Consider the following 26,676-nt stretch of genomic DNA (forward strand, 5'->3'; position numbering starts at 1 on the left):
TTCGAACTTTAATTATCTTTTAATTCGTTCCTAAAGATAGATCGCCTAATCTGTTGCTGACTGCACATTAATCTGTTAAAGGTATAACAGATTTATGTGTCCAGTATTTTCGGGCAGGATGTCCTGGACATTGTATCCGACATCGTGGATCCTGCAGCTTCAATTCTTCATTTGACATTTTATCTTGCCTTGTGCATTGTGCAGCCCGATCTGATTCCTTGACATAATGTTAGACATCATGTGCAGCAACTCCAGCTTTCCTTCATTGTCTAAGTGCTTATGTTTTAACAAAATTTTAGCCAATCTTTTAAAACTCAGTAAAGCTAAGCACTAACAATCTCCCCCTTTGGCAAATTTTGTCTAAAACATACTTAGACACTTCCTGAGCAGGTACGAGCAGTCATGCAAGTGGGATCAGCAACTTTCATTATCAGAGTAATCAAGCACAGCAGTCTCTGTAGTGGTGACAGCAAAATTCTGCAAGTTGCAAATCTACAAGTCTTTTCTAGGATGTCAAGACATCTCACGTGACATCAGCTTTCTGCTCCCCCTGTCTCCATGCTCTTTCTGCAGCATCTTCTATCAGCTACTAGTTTCAGTAGCTTACATCAATCATCATCAGCAGCAGCAGTATAAATACTACTCCCCCTCAAAATCATAAATCATGCATAATATCCTACATGCATAATCTACTGCATAATCTACATGCATAATATCCTATCCTACTACTCCCCCTTTTTAGACAGAATTTGGCAAAAGTAGAATGCATGAAATTAAGGTGCAAATATTACAGACCAATAGCAATCCATTGTTCAAAGGGACATGCCCCAATAGCTAGTAATAGTAAAAAAATAAAGGTCTGATGGTCATGGGGTGGCATCAGAATCATCATCATCTGATTCTGTATCCTCTGCTGCATCTTCTTCTTCCTCAGCTGCTTCTCCATCATCAATGCCATTGTCTGAGAGTCTTTTGATCAGGCGTTCCAGCTCCATTTTCTTCTCTGTGTTGGCTTTGATGGTTGCCTCCAGCACCTTGCATGTGTCCTTGAGTTCAGCAATCAAATCATCCTTGGACACAGCACCTGAAGCAGCAGCTTTCCCTGATGTCGAGACAATGTCTGGGACATGTGTCCCCTCAAACAGTTTGTAATGCAGGGATAGAGGAGATTCTCTCTTCTTCACAGAGTCAATGTTGTTTAAGATATTGGGATGTTGACTCAACATAATGCCACACAATACAGTTGGGAAGGCAATGGGTAATTTGACAGCAAAAGATTCTGAATGCTTAATAGTTTGATCAAAAATATAGTTTCCAAAATTAAATTTGGACTCGGTTCCAACAGCATACAGAAATTTACCCAAACCTGTGGCAACAGTGGAAGTATGATTGGTGGGTACCCAGTTGGCAGTGCCAATCCTATGCAGGATTGCATACTTCACACTTAGCTTCCCTGCAGAAAGCTTCCCTTTCTTTGGCCAATGCTGGACTTGCTTGGCAGTGATTTCCTTGGCAATTTGATGCTCAGAAACAGCAATATCCACCACTCCTTCAGTTGGTTTGCCCAGGTATTTGTTGATTACAGTAGGGGAGAATCTAATACATTTTCCTCTGACAAACACTTTCTGATACTCATCACTCTTTCTGTTTGTTATGTCAGAGGGAATGTTGACAATGAATTCCCTGACTAGACTTTCATAACAATCTCCCAACTTGGTGACAGTTTTCAGCAGTCCAGCAGCCTTGATGAGGTCCATGATCTCCTTGCAATCCAAGGCATCTCTTCCCAGTTCTCTTTCTAAAGCAAGTCTGCGTTGATATACAAATTTCCACCTTTCAACATTGCCAATGGAGTGGAATGAAATGTTGTCCAATGGGGCATCAGGGACATTTCCAGGCACCTTTTTCCCTGATTTCTTGGCTCTCTTGATGTCGGGAACATCTAGTTCGACATCATCATCAAAATCAGATGAGGAAATTTCTTTCCTTTTCTTGGAAGGGATTGCAACTTTGCTCCATCTGGATGTGGTAGGAGTGATTGGTGTGCTCTTCTTCTGTGCAGTAGTTTTGATTCGTCCAGACCTAGTAATGGGGGTTTTTCCCTTTCTGCTTTGTAATCTTTCTGCAATGCCAGGTGCCAACTTTTTGGCAATGGGTTCCTCATCAGATTCTACTTCTTCTAGGTCAATGAGGTCACCTGGAGCAGGGTCTGGTGCCCTTGGTGCAGGGGTCTCCTCTGTGGCTTGATCCTCTTCCTCTGTTGATTTCTCTTCACTGGATGAAGAGGGGACTTCAGCATTTGGGGTGGAAGATGTTGGGACATCTTTATCAGCATCAGGGACAGAAGCATTTTTCAAAATGCTATTCACAAGACTGCGGATCTTCTTATCCATCTCAGTGTCTTCTTCCCTAGGGCTTGTTGCAAAGCTAGGGTTTTCAGAAATCTTCACTCTCTGTTGTCTTTTAGGGACCAGTTTCTCAGGAACAGGGCCTGGACCAGGAATCATTTGTATGGGTTGGATATTGAATGCAGGTTGTTCCTGGTTTGATGGAGTTTTGGAGGATGATGGAGATGATGGTACAGAGGGTGAAACAGGGGATGAGGTTTCTTTTGGTGAGGTAGCCATGGAGAAGCAGAGCTTTGGGAGTGGTTTCGTGAATATCTGAGAAGTGTTGGGGAATGCTGTTGAAAACGAGATTGCTACGAAAATGTAAGTTTGAATGAGAAATGTAGGAGAACATGTGAAACGGAGGTTGAATTTGTTTTGGTACAGTAGTGAACGTGCTATTAATGTTGAGTGAGAAGTTTGAGCACGTTCAGATAGAAGTAACTGCTATAACTCCTCTAGCAGACAAATGCCCAGCTTGCCCCTCAGTTTTTCAAACTGATTTGCATCCAATGCCTTTGTGAAAATATCTGCTACTTGTTCCTCAGTGGCAACATGCTCCAGTGTGATAACTTTATCATCAACAAGATCTCTGATATAGTGATGCCTAATGTCAATGTGCTTGGTTCTGCTGTGTTGAACAGGATTTTTAGAAATATTAATAGCACTCATGTTGTCACAGTACAATGTCATGACATCTTGTTCGACATTGTACTCCTTCAGCATCTGCTTCATCCAAACTAGTTGTGAACAGCTGCTTCCTGCTGCAATATACTCTGCTTCTGCAGTAGATAGGGACACACAGTTCTGCTTCTTGCTGAACCATGAAATAAGATTGTTTCCCAAATAGAAACATCCACCAGAAGTGCTTTTTCTGTCATCTGCACTTCCAGCCCAATCAGCATCACAATATCCAACCAGCATTGAATCTGAACAATGACAGTACATAATCCCATAGTCACTGGTGCCATTTACATATTTCAGAATTCTCTTTACTTGATTCAAGTGACTTATCTTGGGATTGGCTTGATATCTTGCACAAACACCTACTGCAAAGGTGATGTCAGGTCTGCTTGCTGTTAAATATAGTAAGCTCCCAATCCTGCTTCTGTACAGACTTTGATCAACACTGGTGCCAGCTTCATCCTTTGACAGCTTCAAGTGAGTAGGTGCAGGTGTTCTTTTATGGCTGGCATTTTCCATCCCAAATTTCTTGACAATGTTCTTTGCATACTTGCTTTGTGAGAGGAATATGGAGTCTTCCATCTGCTTCACTTGGAGTCCCAGAAAATAAGTCAGCTCTCCAACAAGACTCATCTCAAATTCAGATTGCATCTGTTGGACAAAATGTCGAAGCATCTCATTCGACATCCCTCCAAACACAATGTCATCAACATATATCTGTGCTATCATCAAGTTTTCAGCATCTTGTTTGACAAAGAGAGTCTTGTCAATTCCTCCCTTCCTATACCCTTGCTGAGTAAGGAACTCTGTTAGCCTTTCATACCAAGCTCTTGGAGCTTGCTTCAATCCATAGAGAGCCTTCTTGAGCCTGTATACATGATCTGGATGAGTTGGATCTACAAATCCCTTTGGCTGCTCCACATAGACTTCTTCATTCAGGTATCCATTCAGAAACGCGCTCTTCACATCCATCTGGTACAGCTTGAATTTGAGGATGCAAGCTACACCAAGTAACAATCTGATGGACTCAAGTCTAGCAACAGGGGCGAAAGTTTCATCAAAGTCTACACCTTCAATCTGAGTGTAGCCTTGAGCAACAAGTCTGGCCTTGTTTCTGGTTATAACACCTTCTTCATTGGTTTTGTTCTTGAAGATCCACTTGGTGCCAATCACATTAGTTCCCTCGGGTCTAGGAACTAGCTCCCAAACTTCGTTCCTTTTGAATTGCTCCAATTCTTCTTGCATAGCATTGATCCAGAACTCATCAGTCAGTGCCTCTTTCACATTCTTTGGCTCAGTTTTGGAGACAAAGCATGAATTGGAGACAATCTCAAACTCCCTTGATCTTGTAGTGACTCCTCTGTTTGGATCTCCTATAATCAGCTCCTTGGGGTGCATCTTCTGGATTCTAATGGAAGGACTCTTGTCAGGTTGATTGATGTTTGGTTCATCTGTAGCAGAATCAGAGTTTTCTGCATTTTCTGCATTTTCTGAACTTTTAGCTGTATCTGCTACATTGTCTCCCGATGTTCTGACATCGTCTTCGACATCCTTCTTTCTTGCTGGAGTTAGATCATCAACAACCACATTGATGGATTCCATCACAGTTCTGGTTCTGGAATTGAATACTCTATATGCTCTGCTGTTTGTAGAGTATCCCAAGAATATTCCTGCATCACTCTTGGGATCCATCTTTCTCCTTTGCTCTCTATCTGCCAAAATGTAACATGGACTTCCAAAGATGTGGAAGTGCTTGACAGTTGGCTTCCTCCCTTTCCAGATTTCATACAGTGTGGTTGGAGTCCCTCTTCTAAGTGTGACTCTGTTGTGGATATAGCATGCTGTGTTCATGGCTTCAGCCCAGAGATTATAGGGAAGTTCTTTGGCATGAAGCATGACCCTAGCAGCTTCTTGCAAAGTCCTGTTTTTCCTTTCAACTGTGCCATTTTGTTGTGGTGTGATGGCTGCAGAGAACTCATGAGTGATGCCTTCAGATGTGCAGAATTCAGTAAACTTGCTGTTTTCAAACTCTCTGCCATGGTCACTCCTAATTCTCTTGATGACACAGTCTTTTTCTCTTTGAAGTCTTAGACTCAACTCTTTGAATACTTCAAAGGTGTCTGATTTCTCTCTGATAAAGTTGACCCAGTAAATCTGGAGAAATCATCCACAACATCATAGGCATACCTCTTTCCTCCAAAGCTTTCAACTTGCATAGGCCCCATCAAAGTCCATGTGAAGTAGTTCCAGCCACCCCTGGAAAGTGGTCTGATGTTGAAGCTTCTGGTGGGGACATCTTGACTTGCTTTCCAATCTGACATTCACCACAGATTCTGCCTTCTTCTATTTTCAGATTGGGAATGCCTCTAACAGCACCTTTGTCAATGATATTCTTCATGCCTCTTAAGTGCAGATGTCCAAATCTTTGATGCCATATTTTGACTTCATCTTCTTTGGAGGATGGACATGTGGAGGAGTAACTGGTTTCTTGAGGTGTCCATAGGTAGCAGTTGTCCTTTGATCTGCTGCCCTTGATTAGAACTTCATTCTTCTCATTTGTCACCAAGCATTCTGACTTTGTGAAGTTTACATTGAATCCTTCATCACACAACTGACTGATGCTGATCAAGTTTGCGGTCAGTCCCTTCACCAGCAGTACTTTGTTCAGACTAGGAAGTCCATCATGGACTAGCTTTCCCATTCCAGTGATCTTTCCTTTAGAGCCATCTCCAAATGTCACATAGCTAGTGGAGCAAGGTTCAATGTTCACCAGGAATTCTTTAACTCCTGTCATGTGTCTGGAACAGCCGCTATCTAGGTACCAATCTTCCTTAGCTGATGCTCTAAGTGAAGTATGAACAACAAGACTAACAATCTTGTGTTTTGGAACCCACACCATCTTTCTTCCGCTGCTGCTATTTTGAGTTCCATGACGTGGATGGCCATGTAGATGATAACAAAAAGGCCTTATGTGACCATACTTGCCACAGTAGTGACACCTCCACTTCTTTCTGTTGCTCTTTTTCTGCTGCGTTCCATGATGTCGAGACCGATGTTGTGACATCGAGGCTCCAGTGCTGTTTTTGGCAGGAACAAATTCTGTCATGGTTGATCTGCCAGCAGATTTATGATTAAATCCAAGTCCTCTCTGGTTTCCAACATTCTTTCCAAGCTGTAGCACCTCATCAAGCATATCTGAGCCTTTATTCAGCATCTTTATTGATTTTGTCATGTTTTCCAGTTTAGAGTTCAGAAAACCAATTTCTCCTTTAAGCTCAGAGATTTCCTCTTCATGTGCCTCCTTCTCAGCCTCCAGATTTGCAATGATCTTCTTCAGTTGTGCTTCTTGCTGAAGAATCTTCTCACTTTTGATGCATAGTTCTCTATAGGATATAGCAAGCTCATCAAAAGTGATTTCAACATCAATATCACTTAAATCTTCATCAGATTCAAATATCCCAATGAGTGCATTCACATCTCTGCCAGAATCACTTTCTTGTTCACTCTCTGTATCATCAGACCAACATACAGAAAGTCCTTTCCTCTGCTTCTTGAGATGGGTGGGACATTCAGCTTTGATGTGTCCGTAGCCTTCACACCCATGGCATTGAATTCCTTTGCTGGGCTTTTCATCTGACATCTTCTGGTGTTCACTACCTTTCCTGATGTCGAAAGGGATGTTCCGGACATGTGGTTTCTGCCTCCTGTCCATTCTTTTCAGCACTTTGTTGAACTGTTTTCCAAGGAGCACAACTGCGTTAGTCAGACCTTCATCAGTATCCAGGTCATACTCATCTTCTTCTCCTTCATCATTGGACACGAACGCCAGGCTCTTGCTCTTCTTTTCAGTCCTATCCGAGAGTCCCAGCTCAAAGGTTTGAAGGGAACCAATGAGTTCATCTACTCTCATGTTGCAAATGTCTTGGGCCTCCTCTATTGCAGTGACTTTCATGTCAAATCTCTTAGGCAAAGATCTGAGGATCTTTCTCACTAGCTTTTCATCTGTCATCCTTTCTCCCAAGGCAGTGCAAGCATTGGCAATTTCAAGAATGTTCATGTGGAAGTCATGAATGCATTCTTCCTCCTTCATCTTCAGATTTTCGAATTTTGTAGCCAATAGTTGCAGTCTGGACATCTTCACTTTGGAGGTTCCTTCATGAGTGATTTTCAGAATCTCCCATGCATCCTTGGCAACTGTGCATGTGTTGATCAATCTGAAGATATTCTTGTCAACTCCATTGAATAGGGCATTCAAGGCTTTGGAGTTTCCAAGTGCCAATTCGTCTTCTTCTTTTGTCCAGTCTTCTTCTGGCTTCAATTCATCAGTGGGCTTTCCTTCTGTGTCCAGCATCTTGGGATGTTCCCAGCCTTTGATGACAGCTTTCCAGGTTCTGCTATCCAGTGATTTGAGGAAGGCCACCATCCTTGCTTTCCAGTATTCATAGTTGGTTCCATCCAGAATTGGTGGTCTGTTCACTGGTCCTCCTTCTTTCTCCATGTTCATCAGAATTTATCTCCCTAGATCTCACTCAGTGATTTAGAGTGCCCGCTCTGATACCAATTGAAATTCTGATACTGAGGACAGATGTCGTACAGGATGTCACGACATCCCGCTTCAGAACATGCAGATTATATATGACAGTATGAACAGATTAAACAAGTAAATAACACAAGAGAATTGTTAACCCAGTTCGGTGCAACGTCACCTACATCTGGGGGCTACCAAGCCAGGGAGGAAATCCACTAGAATAGTATTAGTTCGAAGATCTAACAGCCACTGTATACAACCTTCTCACCTAATCACTACCCATGCAACTTCTACCTAAGAGCCACTCTTAGATATGAGAACCCCTCTCACTCCCTCTCAATCACTCACCCGTGTTTACAAACAAATCAAAGACACACCAGAGATTGCTCTCTGAACAATAGAGATCAACTCTACACACTCAGGTCCAACACTTGATGTTAGGGTAACATCAAGGTGGCTCACAAAACACTCAAGTCCCAAAACTCACAAAATAACTCTTCAATCTCGGACTTGGTACAAAACCCGTGCAGCCTTCATGTTTATATAGCAGTGTACGTATCTGGGCTGCAACAACTTGCGCTGGATAAGATCTATCATTCTCCTGAAAAATCTGCACTTAAAGATCTAAAAGATAAAGTTTGATCTTTTAGTTTTTATCTTTAATCTTTAATCCCTGAACGAACTATTCAAGTTTGTAATTCGAACTTTAATTATCTTTTAATTCGTTCCTAAAGATAGATCGCCTAATCTGTTGCTGACTGCACATTAATCTGTTAAAGGTATAACAGATTTATGTGTCCAGTATTTTCGGGCAGGATGTCCTGGACATTGTATCCGACATCGTGGATCCTGCAGCTTCAATTCTTCATTTGACATTTTATCTTGCCTTGTGCATTGTGCAGCCCGATCTGATTCCTTGACATAATGTTAGACATCATGTGCAGCAACTCCAGCTTTCCTTCATTGTCTAAGTGCTTATGTTTTAACAAAATTTTAGCCAATCTTTTAAAACTCAGTAAAGCTAAGCACTAACAAGTCAAAACTTCTAATGCTCTTAATCTCTCCTCATCTAAATCAACCAATTCATCTGACATCATTTTCCAATAATGGTCGATTGGAATGTCCATTTGTTTTTGTACCCTGGCTGATTGCAAATGTATTTCGACCGGAAGTACAGCATCATGCCCATAAGTCAGTCGAAATGGGGTAGTATTAGTTGATTCCTTAGGAGAATTTCTACATGCCCATAGAACTTGATCTAACGTTTTATTCCAATTTCTTGGCTTTTGGGCAATGTGTTTTTTAATCAAGTTAATTACAACCTTATTGGCTGCTTCGACCTGACCATTTGCTTGCGCGTAATATGGTGTTGAGGTTAATAATCGAAAGCCAGTTTCTTGGGCAAATTCTTGCATTTTTCTTCCAGTAAAAACTGAACCTTGATCAGTGGTAATTGTTTCGGGAATACCATACCTATAAATAATATGATTTTGAATGAAACTAATTACTGCTTCCTGATCAACATTTGGCAAAGGGACTGCTTCGATCCATTTTGTAAAGTAATCGACACCAACTATGATATAACGCTGGTTCTTAGAAGAAGCAGGCTTGATTTCACCAATTAGGTCCAAAGCCCATCCTCTGAAAGGCCAAGGTTTGATTATGGAGTGTAACTCACTAGCAGGTACATGCTGTATCCCTGCATGCTTTTGGCATTCCTGACAACCTTTAGCAAATTCTATGCAGTCTTTTAACATCGAAGGCCAATACAAACCTTGTCGAAATAAAAGCCATTTCATTTTATGGCCTGCTTGATGTGATCCACAGGCCCCACTGTGAACATTGGAAACTGCCAAGTATGCTTCTGATTCACTTAGACATTTTAGCAACACTCCTTCTGCAGTCTTTTTAAACAAATCATTTCCCATAACCACGTAATTTAAAGCCCTATATTTGACCTTTCGAGCCACATTGCCTATTGGATTTTCCAAATATTCAACAATGGACTTTCTCCAATCATTATCTAACATATTGTCAATGGCCAAAATTTGAATTTTTTCCTGGAGATCATCCATGCTTTCATCTTCATTATTTTGTGGTGTACTTGCCCCCACAAGTTTTGGCATTGGCAATTTAGTGCTTAATGGCTCTGGTAACACCAGTTTATCTTTTATTTCGATCAACTGAGTTAACTTTTCCTTCGACATTTTGTACCCTGAAGCTATTTGGGCTAAATCATTTGCTTCTTGGTTTTCTTGTCGAGGTATATGCTCAATGTTAATGTAATCGAAATGATTCAGAAGAGAACTTGCTATAACAAAATATTTTGCTAAGTGTTCATTAACACATTTGTATTCTTGTGTTAATTGCCTCAACACTAATTCTGAATCACCCCTTATGTTAACATTTCTTGCCCCCAGGCTAATTAAAATTTCAAGGCCTGTAATTAGAGCCTCATACTCAGCCTCATTATTAGAACAAAGCCCTTTGATTTTATATTTGAATTTAGTTGGAACTTTATTGGGGGATATTATTAAAACTCCAATTCCAGTTCCATGTTTGTGTTTCGAACCATCGAAATACAAAATCCAAGGCTCTGTATCGACATAGTCTTGCGGCATTTCGATCACTGAGTGATCTACAATAAAATCAGCCACAATTTGACCCTTAACAGATTTCAAAGGCTTGTACGTTAAAGAATATTCTGTTAATGCTAAAGCCCATTTTCCAATTCTACTGTGTAAAATAGGTTTTGACAACATGTGCTTAATAATATCATAATGAGAATATACATAAACATCAACAGGCTTTATATATTGCTTAAGTTTTGCACAAGAGAAATACAAACAAAGACAAAGTTTTTCTATGGCAGTATATCTAGTTTCTGCATCATTTAGTACACGACTAAGATAATAAATTGCATGCTCTACGCCATCATCATCTTCCTGAGCCAACATGCTACCAATGGTCTTGTCAGACGCAGCAATATACAACTTCATAGTCTTGTTTCGACTAGGAGGCATTAACACAGGAGGCTTGATCAGATATTCTTTAATTTCATCGAAAGCCTTTTGATGCTCTTCATTCCATTTGAATGGTTCATCTTTCTTGAGTCGAAGTAATGGCGAAAAAGTTTGAGCTTTGCCACTTAGATTCGAGATGAATCGCCTCAAGAAGTTGATTTTTCCTAGCAAAGACTGAAGCTGTTTTTTGGTCGAAGGAGGCTTCGTCTCAAGAATAGCCTTTGTCTTATTTTGATTTATCTCAATGCCTTTTTTATGCACCACAAAACCAAGGAAATCTCCTGCATGCACACAAAAAGCACACTTTAATGGATTCATTTTTAATCCATGTTTCCTCATTCGTTCGAAAGATTGCCTAAGGTAATCCAAATGGCTATCTTCCGAGGAAGATTTGATGATTATATCATCAATATAAACTTGCATAAATGTGTCAATAAAATCATGAAACATGGAATTCATGGCCCTTTGATAAGTAGCCCCAGCATTTTTCAACCCAAAGGGCATAACTACCCATTCATAAGTGCCTAAAGCACCAGGGCATCGAAATGCTGTTTTTGACACATCACTTTCAGCAATAAATATTTGGTTATAACCAGAATAACCATCTAACATGCTTAAAAATTCGAAACCAGTTGCTGAATCTACCAACATTTCTGCTACTGGCATAGCATATTCATCTTTAGGTGTAGCATTATTTAAATCCCTAAAATCTATGCATACTCTAAGAGTTCCATTCTTTTTAATGACAGGGACTATATTTGCTAACCATTCGACATACCTGGCAGATCTGATGAATTTACTCCTCAGCAGCCTTTCGATCTCTTCCTTAATCTTGGACATGATTTCTGGTGCGAATCTTCTTGGTAGTTGTTTTACTGGTCTTTTTCCCTCCTTAATAGGTAATTTCATTTCGACCATTTCTCTGCTTAACCCAGGCATTTCGTAGTAATCCCAAGCAAAACAGTCTTTAAATTCTCTAAGAAGAGGCACCAGCTTTTCTTTTAGACTTGAGGTGATATTGGCACTGATATAGGTTGGCCTTTTTATCGAGCCATCTCCAATGTCAATCTCCTCCAAAGGATCTTGAGCCTGCATCTTTGGCGCCTCACTTATGGGATTTTTTTCAAAACCCAGTGGCTCATCATCATAAATGCAGTCCAGTCTTCGATCCTTTGTTTCTTTGTTTTCATGATCTTCGATCTTGGCTTCAACTGCCATATTTTGTTGGGATTCAGCCTCAAGGGCCGTATTTAGTCTATTTTCGGCCATATAAGCCGTAATTCTGGCCCATGCAGTGGCCTCAAGCATATTAATCTTCATATATATTCCACCCAGTTGGTGGAATGACTCCATCTTCAGAGGAAACAGCATCAATTTCCTCCCTCTCCCATATAAACCCATGGGTAGGATGGAGTTTGACAGAGTGGATAACCTTGTCACTTGGCTCGAAAGCAGTCTCCTTGTCACCACAAGGTGCTATGTTAGCCAAATTTTTGTCAAAGGTTTGTGGAGTAACATTATCAACCTCTGACTTATAGAAACTTTGATCTGCCTCTATATTTTCAACAATCCCATCCTCCCTCCAAATAATGAGTTTCTGGTGGAGAGTAGATGGCACAGCCCCAACTCCATGGATCCATTCCCTTCCTAATAGCAAGTTAAAATTAGCCTTAGACTGTATCACCAGGAATAGAGTTGGTCGAACTATACTGCCTACAGCAACATCTACTTGAATGGCTCCCAAAGAATAGCCAGTTTTGCCCTCATAATTAGAGAGCACAATGTTGTGGGCAGATAGATCAGTGTCATGTTTCCCGATCTTGTAGAGCATAGATCGAGGCATTAAGTTGACAGCCGCTCCTCCATCTATGAGCACTTTGTTGATTCCAACATTCTCAACTTTTGCCCTGATGAAAAGAGGTTTGAGATGACTTTTCATCCGAAAATCTGGCTTTTCGAAATAAGCTAATTGTTCTTCCACACAGCCATTGTTCATAACATAGTAGCACACTGGCTTTGGGTCAGCCATATCAAAATGATCGAACTCACCTTCGATCTCAGTAACCTCAGACTGGATATCATATTCAGATGGCAAGATAGATACCACACAGATGACATCAAAGTCTGGTTCAGAATCCAGTAGATCCTCATCCTCCATCTTATCTTCATCCACTGGAGGCAGGAGTCTCTCTTTTACTGGCCTCCTAGACACTTCTTTATATTGGCCCGTTTGCAGATTCTGTTGTGCCAATTTCCTCTGACGCTGGAACCTGCGCCATTGGGTCCTCGTCATAGGATTCTTTCCTTTGTAATTGTTCCTATAAGAGTACCTATTAGCCTCCTGTGGGCCAATTTGCTTCGTTCCACTCGAACCACCTACTTCCATGGCCCCTTTGTTGAACCTTATGAGTCCCTGGTGCATCCATTTTTCGACCGGAACTGAACCAGGAGGAGCGAAAGTATTCCTTCGACCAGACTTCTGATTACTGTTCGACTGCACCATAACCCTTTTGCCTTTATCGAAACGTTGGTTCTGCTCTGCCCCCTTGTTAATAACTTGGTATTTTTTGAGGCCCTCAGTAGCCTCCCTATCACATATTGCACTGCAGCGAGGGCAGAGCATCACACTCTTGCTTTCGAGTTTGCATCTGTTCAAGAAATCAATTAGATCCTCCTCAGCCTGAGGATACACAACCTTCATTTGTTCGTTGTAATCCTCTTCAGATATGCCCTGAACTTGCACCTGAGACAACTCCATTGTTTCGACCATCATTATTTCTTGGGGTTCTGCATAGAGAGTTTCAGCAGCTTTGGATGTTTCAGCATTTGCCTGGGCAACCTTTGGTTTCTCACCAAATTTGAGCCTCCCTTCGTTGAGAGCCTTTTGAACCAAATCCCTGAAAAGAACACAACGTGAGGTTTTATGGCCAAGGAAATTATGAAATTTACAATAACCCCTTTTCTTCTGTTGTTCGATTGGGGGTACTTTCAAGCCCTTAGGAACAACAATTTGGCCATCTGTGACTAATAAATCAAATATTTCATCACATTTAGTTATGTCAAATGTATAAGTTTTAGACACAAATTTATCATTTTTAGGTTCAACAGGGTTTTTTCCATTGGAAGGTCTAAGGAGTTTACAAACATAAGGAGGTCCAGGTTTTAATTCTGCTAAATCAACCTCATTGTCCTCGATATCTTCATAAATAATATCGAACTCCTGGTCACTGTCATTGGTTTCAACATATGCAACCTTTTCCTTCTTGTGGAACTTAGAATTTCTAGCCTTTTCAGCCTTCAATCGTTCGAGTTGTCGAACTCTATCAGCCAATTGAGCCATATCCCTTAAATACTGGGTATCTAATTTCTTTCTAATCGAATAGTCTAGGCCACCAGCAGCCATTTCGACTAATTCATGTTCAGGGACTTGGGTGAAACACCTTGCCTTTAAGAGTCTGAATCTGTTCAAATAATCATCAATTGATTCAGGTGCCTTACGTCGAACGCTGGCTAATTCTTTAAGGCTTATCTTAGACTGTCCCATATAGAATTGCTCATGGAAAATCCTTTCCAATTGGTTCTAATTATGTATGGAATGAGGAGGAAGGGTTGTAAACCATGTAAAAGCATTTTTAGTTAAGGAATTAGGGAAATATTTCATTCTTAAATTTTCATTATTAGCCAAGTCCCCTGCCTCGACCAAATATCTAGCAACGTGTTCGACAGTGGACTCATTTGTCTCTCCTGCAAACTTAGTAAACTTAGGGATTTTCACACCCCTTGGTAATTCTGTCTGTAACACATACTCAGATAATGGAGACACAAAATTGGGCCTGTGTAAGCCCAAGTTCAAACCATTCTGTACTAGAATTGTTTCGACCATTTGGGCCAGGTTATTCTGCCTATCGAAACGGTTTTGTTGAACATTCCCTATTACTTCATCAGCATTTTGGTTTCTATTTACCAATACTATACCAGGGTTTGGTTCGACCTGTTGGGCTGGTGGCTCTATGCGTGCCACTGGTTGTGGTGCTTGAGCCATTTGCATCCCTGGGTTGTTAGGCATCTGTATCTCTTGGACAGGCGCCTGTATTTGGATCTGTCGAATTGGTGGTTGCTGTATGGGTGGTGCCCCAAAAAAGTCAGCAATTCGACTTATTTGATTTGTTAACATTTGGTAACTGTCATTTGTATTTTGAATTAAGGGGTTAATAACAGTTCCTATTTGTTGTGTTAACATGTTAACCATATCATGGTTACTTTCATCCATTTGTTGTCTGAGTGACAAAACGGATGTATTGGTTAAATTTTGAGGAATTACCCTACCTTGATTGCCCGCTACAGACCCTGATGGAGAGAACATATTAAGATTCTCTACATTTGGTTGAGAGTTTTGCAGCCCTGCCATCAAAGATGTAGGCATGCCATATAGAGGGTTTTGAAGCGGTCGAAAGGGACTTCCACTGGGATTCCCTAAACTGGGGTTATTCCATGGGGCAAAAGCAGACGCTGACGTGGTCGAACTTGCCAACGTCATGTTGGTCATGGGAGAAGTTACCCCTGTCTGATTCATAACCGTCGAAGCGGTTGAACTTATCGTGCCAACAGTTTGGTCAGGAATTGCTCCTATGCCAGAATTTATATTGGCATTACTGATAGATGTTTGCGTTGGTTGCCCCTCCATATTTGGAAGGTCATTGTTTTGATTATTTGGGGGTGGTCTAGCCATCCTTGTACGAGTTTTAAATTCCGTTAAGTGTGGAACAGATTTCCCACTTCTTAAATGCATACAAGATCAAAACAATTAAGAGTGCAATAAACCAACAGCACTGAATAAAACTCTAATAATAATTTAAAGCAGAAACACACAATTGACTGGTCCCACTGGGCGTGCCAATTTGTTTACGCTGAAGTTTGGTAAACAATCGCTAGTCTGAGTTAATTGCTTGCGAGATCAACTAGTGAATCTCAGGAGCATGCCATTTGTGTGTTTGCATTAACTGTAAAGCCTTTAATGTTCATCGTTGCAACAAACATTCACTGGTTTGAGATTTGCAGAAAGTAAAATTCTTTGACAGAAACGAAATGCTGGAAGTAAATTGACAAGGGAAAGGTAAATTGCAGAATTTAAAGATCAGCGAGTTCATTCGATCGAATGAACCATTTAAAAGACAGGAATTATAAAGTGAAACGTAAATTGCATTGCACTTGAAATGTAAAGTTTACAGAAACTTAAAATGGTTCACAATCATACATTCTCCTTGCGTACTCGTTTCTCTCTGCGCTGGGTACTTTGAGTATATAAGGATTTGTAGAAATGATTTGCGACCCCTAAATCTGACTAAAAAACTGCTATATATAGACATTCGAAAATAAACTGCCCTAACGGTCGAAACACTATCCTAATGCCAAGTGTCCTGCTACGTACACCTTGCATGCACATAACTGCTCCTTAGAACGGTTATCCATATCGCTCGAAGTCGAACTAATTTTGTGAAGTTTTGTCAGAAATTGCGCTAAGTCCAGAAATCTTGTTGCCTTGACTTCGATTCGACCATACGCCAGCTCGATTCGCCCAATGGTTCGAAGCCCTCTTTCTTGTCTTAGCCTTGTATTTTGTAAATACTTCCTTGAACCTGTGAATCCTTTTCAATAGACTCTTCTTTCTTTTCGATTCAACAGAATCTGACAAGATTCTTGCTTTTTAATACGCTTCAAAATTCAAGTCGACATCTAATGCGTATTTAGAGCATATTTTTAGCTCATCAAAAATATGGGCTAACAACTATAAGACCAGAAGCTTGAGTCATGGTCAAGGTTTATTTGATGTAGAAATCAATGTAAAGACTTCCAGGCTTCAATTTTAAAATAGATGGAAGATCACATTCTCTCAATAGATTCTCCAATCCTGGGATGCTCCTGAGCACTTTATCCATATCTTCTGCATTTTAAGTCCATGATGTAATCGTCAAACTTCTAAGCTTAATCTGAGTAATGTGTTAACAAAACTAATCATCAAGAATTGAAGAAAGCTTCTGCTAATTATCCCCAGATTTCATTAAATTTCAACCTATAAATTTTCCCCCCAATTTCAACCTAATATATATATATATATACTAAAATTGACTTAATATAATTTATGATTAAATGCTTGTAATGTTCTTATTCCACTCTTGTAAATTAATATAAATTAAAATATGCAAGAAACTTACAAGATTTATACTTTTCTTGAACTTTCGCTTCACTATAGAAGTGTACGCGAGTTCTTGACCAAACAAATTAAAAATTAATTACAACTTTCATGGAATTAAGCTAACACAATCAAATTGATATTCTATTCATAGTCATAAAAAGATAATTATTAAATAATTAAATTAATACTGAGTATGACTAAAAGTAAATTGTACTCCGTCAATACTTTGAAAAAAAGTAATTAAAAGAAATTTGAATACGTTTATTAAAATAATTGTGAAATACTAAATACTAACAAAAAAAAATGATAAAAAGAACATATATATTGAAAGAGAGAACAAAAAGTATAAGAAAAAAAATCAAATTAAACTGCATATAGATGCTTTAGTATTATTTTATATTAGAATCATATAGTCTGACTTCCATATATAGATTATATTTATTTTTAACATAATTTTTTGTTATGAAAATTAACATAATAAAACTTCAATTTTAATCAAAAGAACATAAAAAAAATCAAACAAAATGCTATTAACTTTTGTTAAAAAAGTACCATCTCTTTTTAGAAAAAATAACCAACACCTTTGTCATTAAACAAGCAAGCATATATAAGTTTTTTTTTTCTCTAAAAAGTGATAATTAATTTTCCTGGGAGATTCATGATGAATGTACACAAGTAAATATTTTTCTTCTAATAATTTATTTCATACTAAAAATTAATTAGGATTTGAACTTTGTATCATTTAGTTAAGAGATACGAGATACAAGAAATTATTGATTGTATTAACTGTTGTTTAATTAAGTATATATAGGAATTGACTTAAACTTGTCAAATTTGGCTTTAATTATAACTTATCAAACTCATTTACTAACCCGGATTTTGCAGATCCATGACTCCCTCCTGAACAATTTTGCTAACGTGAATTGAGACCCACGTGGCCGTGGCACTGTAGGTTCTAAAAGCGATCAGCGGAACCCCGAACTCTTTAGCAACGTCCATAGAAACCGTTGACATCAACCCATCAGCTATTATTACACAAGAAGGAGGTGGGTCCCACTGACGAGGTTTCTCGACAACAAGCCTCGACAATAAACCTCGGAACTCTCCGGCAACCTCGGACCTGCTGGTCGGAGAGATCATGTGTTCGAACTCGTTCTGAGGAAGGTTGTCGGGCACGCCATCGGTGATGGACGCAAAGTGGAAACCGGGGAATTGGGTGTGGAATGAGGGTAAGTCTGTAAATTGGATGAGACGATTGTGGTTGTGATGTGTGTTGACAAAGGTGATTTTGTGTCCTTTAAGGGAAAGAAGTTTGGCTAGGTTAAACATAGGTTTGATGTGGCCTTCTGCTGGAAAAGGTAAAACCAATATGTGAGGTGCATTTGAGTGCTCCATCTTTAATTAGTGAGATTTCATTTTTTTGGTTACAAAATTGGCAATGAGATTGCAATTTGTTATCAATCCGCTTGTTTCAAGTTTCAACCACGGGACATTGAATTAATAGAGTTTAGTGTCGACCTCAATTTAATTGGAAAGTCTTTTTTTTTTTAATATTGGTCAATGATGTAGTAGTTGGCCCTAAAAATCTTTTTTTGATTTTAAAGTTGGGTGAGGCTCGTTTTATACTTAAATGGTTGCGTGAGACATTTGGAATTGCTTTTTTGTTTGTCTTTGTCCTTGTCGTTTGACTTGATTGTTTTTGCTTTAATTTGTTATTACAGGTTGGTTTGATTGGAAAGATATGGAATTGGACGGGCAAATTTTCCAGTTTGAGACTCATTTACAAACTATTTCTCGAAATGGTGTCGTTTTTAAATATTTTTCCAAGGATGCTGTTTTTGCACGTACCTAGCATGCAAGTCGCAAGTGGGAGTGGCGATTTAGGGTAGAAGTGGACACGTGGCATGCAACGCGCCAGTTGGAGTGACGACTTCGTGCATGATCGACACGTGGCAAGGGTTGGGGGACGCGCCAGGCTCATTGGCGATTTCCGCTTGCCACACTGGAAGCGCCAGGCTAATTGGCGATTTGAGCCTGCTATGTCATGTCTCGTCAGAGCAGTGCAGCAGCCTAGGAGCAGTGCAGTGCAGAATCTGCAGGTTTGCAGCAGAAATCGCAAACACCATAAATTTAACCGTCCATGTTTGATTTAATTAGTGATCAAGGGACAGGACAAATGAAAAGAGATGGATAACAAAAAAACACAAGTTACACAAGAAATTATTGGACAAAAAGTTGTCCCAAGCACAAACTATTAAAAGACAAATATATCCTTCTAAATACTCATTTTTTTCTTTTTACCTTTCCCTGGTACAGTACTCTTTCACCTCCCACTTTTATACTCATTATCAATTTCTCTCCTAACCGCTACTTTCATTTGATAATCGTATTTAGGAATGAATCAATTAAAAAATAATTAAAAACTTGACTTGATAATCAACTGGTTAAATTTAATTCATTAATCAAATGAGTTAAATTTGATCTAAAAATTAAATTGCTTAAATAGATGAGTCCAACTTGAACTGCGTATAGTTTAATTCCTTAAATTCATGAATGACTTCATTTTTTAGTTTTCTATTATTCTATATATGTGGGATAGTTGTTATTTCTATGAACTTTGGTTGTAATCAATGTTTTTTTTTTTTTCATATCTTGTGGTCTTATAAAGTTAATAGAATAAGTTCAGTTTTTTTTTTTTTTTTAAATTAAACAATCTTTTTATCTAAAATATATTAATAAATTAAAAATTTGAAATATAAAGAATTTAAAATTTTAAAAATTGATTGGTGTGATCGAAAGAAATAACTTAATTAAGTTATTTCTGAATTTAAATTAAGTCAAGTTCAAGCTAATGTTGAATTCAAGTCAAACTTCAAAAAGTAAATATTAACAAGAGTTGAGCTAAACCGACTTTCAGTCAAATCAACTCATTTCAACACTAGTACTTGCTCTTTCATAATTTTTGTTTGTTCTGCACATATGGCCTTTCGTATAACATAATAATATATTTATAAAAATATGTATTATAATATATTAACAGAAACATAAGCGTTGTTGTGTCTATTTGTTTGCATTCTTATTTTGTTACAGCGTAATATTTTTGCATCAAAATTGATTCAAATCAAAATACCATAAATTTTTAACACTAATTATATAAAATACAAAAAATATATAAAATAAATTTAAAGAATTAAATTTTATATTACTATAATATATTATTATCATAGTGTTATTATGTATTGACGTGTATATTAATTTATTAAATAATTTATTTTGTGTTTGATGAATGTTTATATGTAAGATTTTTTTCCTGTGTTATTTTTAGTTTAATAATTTATTTTTTTTCTCAATATTTGTCTATTTCTGGTTTGGGTAAGAGTTAAATTTAATATTTTACTATAATTTCTGTTTTTATATATTAAACTATTAGTTGTAGTTTGTTAGATTTTTTTTCTCAGCACGTGTTTATTTGCATTTTTTAATTTCATTTTTGCGTCTCTAATATTTATGGTAATCTGTTTATTTTTTAATATCTATTTTTATGAAAAAATAAAGTGGCCAAGAGGTTCACTTACCATGCACATAAAGTGGAAGGGAAGCAGGGAGTAGTAGTTTGTCCCAGGACCGGGACACATGAAATAACCTACTCCTTGCTTGCACGGCCAAGTAAGTGACAATATATATCAATTAAGATGAGTTGATAAGCAACTTTTTTTTTTTTTTCATTTAGTGCATTAATTCAGGTTCAGGATTCAGAATTTCTTCAGGGCATGTTCTCACAATTTGAATCATTTTAATTTAGGTATTGGAAATATGATATTTGATTTGATTACTTAGATCCGTTTGTTTGAGTTGAAATAGAGAAGAAAAGTTAATAATAAAATGAGATGAATTTCATATTTTTAAATTAATTGATGTGTGAAATTGATAGGTGCTAAGTGCCAAATGCGAATACATGCTAAGTACCAAATATGTAGGATACTTAGGATCCGATCGTTTGAGTTAAAATAGAAGAAAAGTTAATAATAAAATGACATAAAATTTATATTTTTAAATTAATTGATGTGTGAAATTTATATGTTTAAATTATTGTAACTTTTCAACACATACAACATACGAATACAGGGCATTGGTAAGATTCACATGACACATATTAATTGAATTATAGGACCGTCTCTGTCAAAATAAAAACTCTTCCCTAAACAATTCATTTAAAAATATATCCCTTTACTCATTATTATATTGATTTTTTTTCTCATAGGACCTGTACAGCAGTCTCATGGACATTTAGAATTTTTTATAAGAAGGTAGTGCCTTTACCTTAAGCTTTATTTGCATGATATAAATAAGAATGGTCATGTCTAGCTAAAACATTCTAATAAGTCAAACTCATTTTCTCAAGCAACATAATTAGCTGACACAAAATGATATGTTTTTCTTCTTTATTAATGACTTGATCAGTATGAGAGCTTTTAATTGGTGCCAATTTTGCATCCGCTGGAATTGGCATTCTCAATGATACGGGGATTCAATATGTTAGCTTAAATATTACTAATTGTTAATTTTATTGCAATCCAAGCTTTATATGTTGATAACATATATAGTGTAATTTAGAGTGCATATGAGTAAAGATTATCTTTCTTGAACGGAAAAAAAAAAAAAAAGAACATTGAAGCTTTGAGGTTAAGTTAATTGGATTTTTGGAATATGTTAATACCGAGAATTAATGTAGTGAGTTCTCATCCGTTGATTTTGATAGTGCTAGGAATTTTCAGAAGTTTTGCTTCAAGTGGGTTCCTTTATTTTGCTTCAAGTGAGTTTTGCTAGGAATTATTGAAGTATTTGCTGATTCTTTCTGGGACCAGCTAGTGAAATTTGAGTATTTGGTTTCCATTCATTCACTGACAGTAAAATATGAGCAGGTATTTTTTTTTTTCCAGAGGAAGAAGATTCGGTAGCTGCTCCAAATTTTGAGGTTAGTTATCTTCAATTTTTAATCCTCAAAGTTGGGAAAATACCTATTACCTAATAATGCAAGCATGGAAATTAACTAAGAAAGTTAAATGCATTCTTATGGTTTGTTTTTTAATCATGTGCCTACTGAAGAAAGAAACGTTTTTAACCCTCCTCTACTCTACTCTGTCTGCAATTTTTTTTTTTATCAATAATGTTAATTTTCATTAATTGATCGTGTGACTATTGAAATACATAAAAATTATACTTACAAATATTACAGGAACTAAAAATTAGATATATTTACGTGAATTTAAAATAAATTTGACCACTTTTTATTGGTTCAACTAAAAATAAGATTAACTTAATTTTTATACGTGTACTGCCTTTTTAATTTAATCTCTACACGTATAGCACATTTTTTTTATAGATATTTTAAATTTATGTAAAATTTAGAATAAGCACTACTACAAATAGCGCATTCCACAACGTGAATTCAAAATCGGTGGTAGAAAACCGCTTTGATTTGGGGGCGATGGTATTTTTGTAAATACCAATAATATTTTAAAGGCGATTTTTGGGAACCCGTCTTTAAATAATATAAAACAAAGGCGGTTTTGTGCGAAACCGACTTTAACTCTAGGTAATTTAAAATTTGACTCTTCCTCTCCTCGCTTCGCTGGTGCAGTCTCCTCATGTCTCTCTCCTATTCTCAATGTCTCATCTTCCTAGGCTCTTGAGAAGACGAGAAGACGCGTCCACCTTCCAACCAAACCCGCAGAGGCTTCTAGGCCACCTTAAATCGATGCCACTCTCTCCATGACTTTAGTGGAACAACCTTTGAAGAAGCGAAAGCTCTACGAGCCTTTACCAGAACCGCCACCGTCTTCGCCGCCGGAATCCGAAGCAACCCCTCCCTCTCCGCAAACCCTACCTACGCCGTCCACTCCCCCGCTGTCTAAGGAGGATATTCTCGCGAAGTGGTGGAACAAGGATGAAATTCGAAGCGTGTAAGAAGGCTACAAGCGGATTAAGCGTTGCTTGCTTCGGAAAGATGCTCGCTCCTCCATGTCTGAACTCCAACAGAGTTATCTCACTCTCATCACTTCTTCTGGAGGTAATAACCTTCTTTTTTCACTCTTAGCTGATCAAATAGCATTTCTTACTATTTTTTTTACTGTCAATCGTTTGATTGTAATCGGAATGTGATTTTGCTGGAGAGGATCGTTTCTGTAGATGGCCATTTAGGAATGTTTCTATGGGAATCTTGTGCATAAAGTTCACTCTGTTAGGTGTTATTTATGATTGCCCAATGTTTGGAGCATTTGAAATGAAAGAAACAATTTCCTTTTTTGGTTTAAGAATTGCCCGAGTCCTCAAGAAAATCCAATTAGCTCTCTCCACGTGACCTAGTGTATGTGATCCAAAGGAATATTGCCTTTGCACAAAGTAAATTTTCATTTTCCGTTAATTTTTGTCAATAAAAGATTACCAAAATGAACAGGATGAAAAAGCCAACTACAGAAGTGGTATCCATTAAGGTAAGATGTATCACAATCAAGTGAGACATGTATAACATCAAGGCATGAAAAGTTGTTTCCTCAGTGAGAAGATGACAATTAACTATGTCTACAGTGTGTGCTGTATTTCTTTTATTTGATTTTCCATAAGTATTATCGTTCAATTCAGTGTCACTCACTCCTTTAAGACATGACAAAATACTAAATACGGATATCACTCCTAACAAGAATTTGAATCTTGATTTGTCACAATGTGTTGTAAGATTAATTTTCTTTAACCTCATTTTACTTGAAAATTTCCTTAAGATTATGACTTTAACCTCATTTTTCTTGAAAATTTTCCTTAAGATTATTACTTAGCTTTAATATTTGGATCTCAGATGATTCGTTTTTACATCAAAATAACCAAAATGATCAATGTAATTTGACAATAAGAAATTAATTATCGAGCATTTAATTATTAAAGACTAATTGGATGTTAATTATATTTGCAAAAACTAAATTACAGAGTCATGTAAAGTTCTTGTGATACAGGTCGATCGAGCTTATTGTGTGTACTTCGGAGGACCAGCAGCAACCCAAAATGGTTTCGTCAAATAAAGAGGTTAGTTTCGTCAAACGGTTTCAGTTTTCTGCTTTAGTTTGAAGTCAAGAAATTTCCTTTCATTTCAAAATTTAGGCTTTGCTTGCTCTTTAGCATTTCCTATGTTCATTTAATAAATTTTAAGGAAAGGAAGCATGAGAGAATAGATGTGTTGAAAATTCAAAACTCTAGGCATCTGGGATGGTGATTGTCATTCTCTCAGTTGTAAGATTGCATTTTCATTAGTTTACTTATATTGGGTATTTATTATTGGAAACCTCTCAGTCATTTTCTCTGTCACAATCCAATACATTTTTATAGGTTTGACTTTGGACAACTATAAAGTTTACTGTCTTCTTCAAGAGTATGTGCAAGCAGTCAGGCACCTAAACATTTGAATCTTGCTCATGCATCCCAGTTCCAAATATAGTTACTGGTTTAACTTTAGAACTTGTGTTTTTGTTCTGAAGACTTGATTGTGATGGGGGGTACAAAATATTTGTTAATTCTTTTGAACTTCTGTACTCTATAATTGTAACTTTTATTTTATTAATGTGGTGACACACTTAGATCATTCATGGAATTGTGCATTTTAATCCTTGGAATTTCCAGGTCCAGCAGTTCCTAAAAAAAGTATCAAATGGTGAACCATGTAAGTCTACCATCTTATATCCATTATCACATTGAGGTTGTTGATGATAAAGGTAAGATTCATAGAGTATATAGCAGTAGCATGCCTTTTGGGGACTACTTCCACCTTATGCTGTTTTGTGTATGCTAATTTAGTGTCACTGAGTTCTCAAAGCAAACTGAGATTCACCTGGCTTCTTTGCAATGCCATATAAAGTACAGAAATTATATATATATATATATATATATATATATATATATATATAATTCTGTCAAAAATTGAGGTGTTTATTTTATCATGTTGCTAAAAAATTTTGACAGGGTGTTTTAGCTGGCAAGAGCAGTGGTAATGAGGAGAAATGCATAGAGGATCAACTAAGGGATGCAAAGGTAGCAGTTGGGAGTACTGAAACATAATTGAAATAGCTGAAAGCCAAAATTAGCCATTGTGAAAAGGAACTGAAGGAGAAAACAAATCAATTAAGGTCAAAACGTGAAGAAGTTATTGCTGTAAAAAATGAGCTCAACACTAGACAAAAAGATGTTGAGAATGTTAGAATGGAGTTGGAGTCTCTTTCTTATAAAGAGGGTGAGATGGAAGATTTACAAAAGGTTTGATTGCTTTCTCTTCTGCTAGTTTCTTTCCAATGTAAAAAGGTTTATAAGTCTTTTAAATAAATTCTCTTGTAAAATAACTTCTAGGAGCGTATGGCTGAGATGGACTGTATGCAAAAGTTGAAGGATGGAATACGCAATCTTTCAGCAAACCTGGCAAATGTTGAATTTACATACCATGATCCTTTTAAGAATTTTGATAGGTCAAAGGTGAAAGGTGTTGTTGCAAAACTCATCAAAGTAAACGATAGGTCCTCAATGACTGCCCTAGAGGTTGGACAACATGATAACTTGTACCTGAATTTATAAATGAAAGTTCTTATGTTAAGCCCCGGAATATTTCCATTTTCAGGTTACAGCTGCTGGAAAGTTGTATAATGTTGTTGACACAGAAAATACTGGAAAACAACTACTACAGAATGGCAATCTTAGAAGAAGAGTGACAATTATACCTCTGAACAAGATACAATCCTATAATGTTTCCTCCAGAGTTCAACAAGCTGTTGTTAGATTGGTTGGTCTCTGCAACGTTTTTTTTAATATACTTATCTACTTATTTTTTGCTATCACTAGCAGCTAAGATTTTTGTTACTTTTATTTCAGGTAGGCAAGGGGAATGCTGAAATAGCTCTTTCTTTGGTTGGTTATGAAGAAGAATTGCAGGTGTGCCTTTTTGAATTTCAATTTTTATAATAATGCAATGGTATTTTATGCATGGGTACTGAAAGCATTTTCCAAACCAATTGAAAGTTCTAATATTCTTCTCCAGTTTTGGTTTGCATTTTATCTTGCTGTCTATTTGTCTTGACCAGCTCTCTGGAAATTTTGGTTCTCAGATTTTAGGTTTCATTTTACTTTAGACTACACTCTCTTCTAACTAAATTTTATATTTGTTCCTAGAGTGCAATGGAATATGTATTTGGTTCAACCTTTGTCTGCAAAACTGTTGATGCTGCAAAGGAGGTAATGAGTGATGCCCTTTTTTTCCTGTTTATTTACATGAAACATTAATTTTATAATGTGGGATAAATCCTCAACTGATATTATGTCATCCACATTTTGTATTTTAGATCTGCATTGTGATTTTCATATGCATTTCTTTACTAATAATTCATAACTTAGGAGCTTGATGGTCTTTTCTATAAGTATTTGGCTACTGTATGCTCAGCTCTTAATGTTTTTTTTAACATACTATAATTTTCTTACTGTACATTTACGTAATGTTAAATAGAAATGCTTTTAAACTCTGGTGCACAATGTCTCTATTTAAGTAGTTGAGTCCTGTTTGTTTTCACTATGTGATACTTCATCTATTTTTTGGTTCTTACAATCATACTTGTCTATTCTAGCACATGATCATCTTGCTCAAATTGTCTTGCATTTTTGTTGGATGTCTAATAGGTGGCATTTAATCGGGAGATTCACACAACAAGTGTCACTCTTGAAGGAGATATATTTCAGCCAAGTGGTCTTCTGACTGGTGGAAGCCGCAAGTATGGTGCACTATCCACAATTTTTTTATAATAATTTTCTAGAAGCACTTAGAATTTAAGTTTGAAC

At 37.3% G+C, this 26,676-nt stretch overlaps 1 protein-coding gene and 1 non-coding gene across 2 annotated transcripts in view; one reads left to right on the plus strand and one right to left on the minus strand.

Moving 5' to 3' along the window:
- The window catches only part of LOC102661601 (7-deoxyloganetic acid glucosyltransferase), a 25,241-nt gene extending 6,785 nt beyond the window's left edge, over positions 1–18,456 (minus strand). Inside the window, exon 1 of the mRNA XM_014774600.3 lies at positions 17,688–18,456. Coding sequence (XP_014630086.2) covers positions 17,688–18,210 — 523 coding nt within the window. The 5' untranslated portion in view covers positions 18,211–18,456. The remainder of the gene's footprint in view (positions 1–17,687) is intronic.
- A 7,266-nt stretch (positions 18,457–25,722) lies between these two features.
- On the plus strand, positions 25,723–26,617 carry LOC102661784 (uncharacterized). Its single transcript, XR_005890948.1, has 3 exons — positions 25,723–25,779; positions 26,017–26,079; positions 26,518–26,617. It is a non-coding gene; the product is annotated as an uncharacterized protein (transcript).
- The last annotated feature ends 59 nt before the right edge of the window (positions 26,618–26,676 follow it).

The sequence above is a fragment of the Glycine max genome, chromosome 3 (genome assembly GCF_000004515.6).
Source record: "Glycine max cultivar Williams 82 chromosome 3, Glycine_max_v4.0, whole genome shotgun sequence".
NCBI lineage: Eukaryota > Viridiplantae > Streptophyta > Magnoliopsida > Fabales > Fabaceae > Glycine > Glycine max.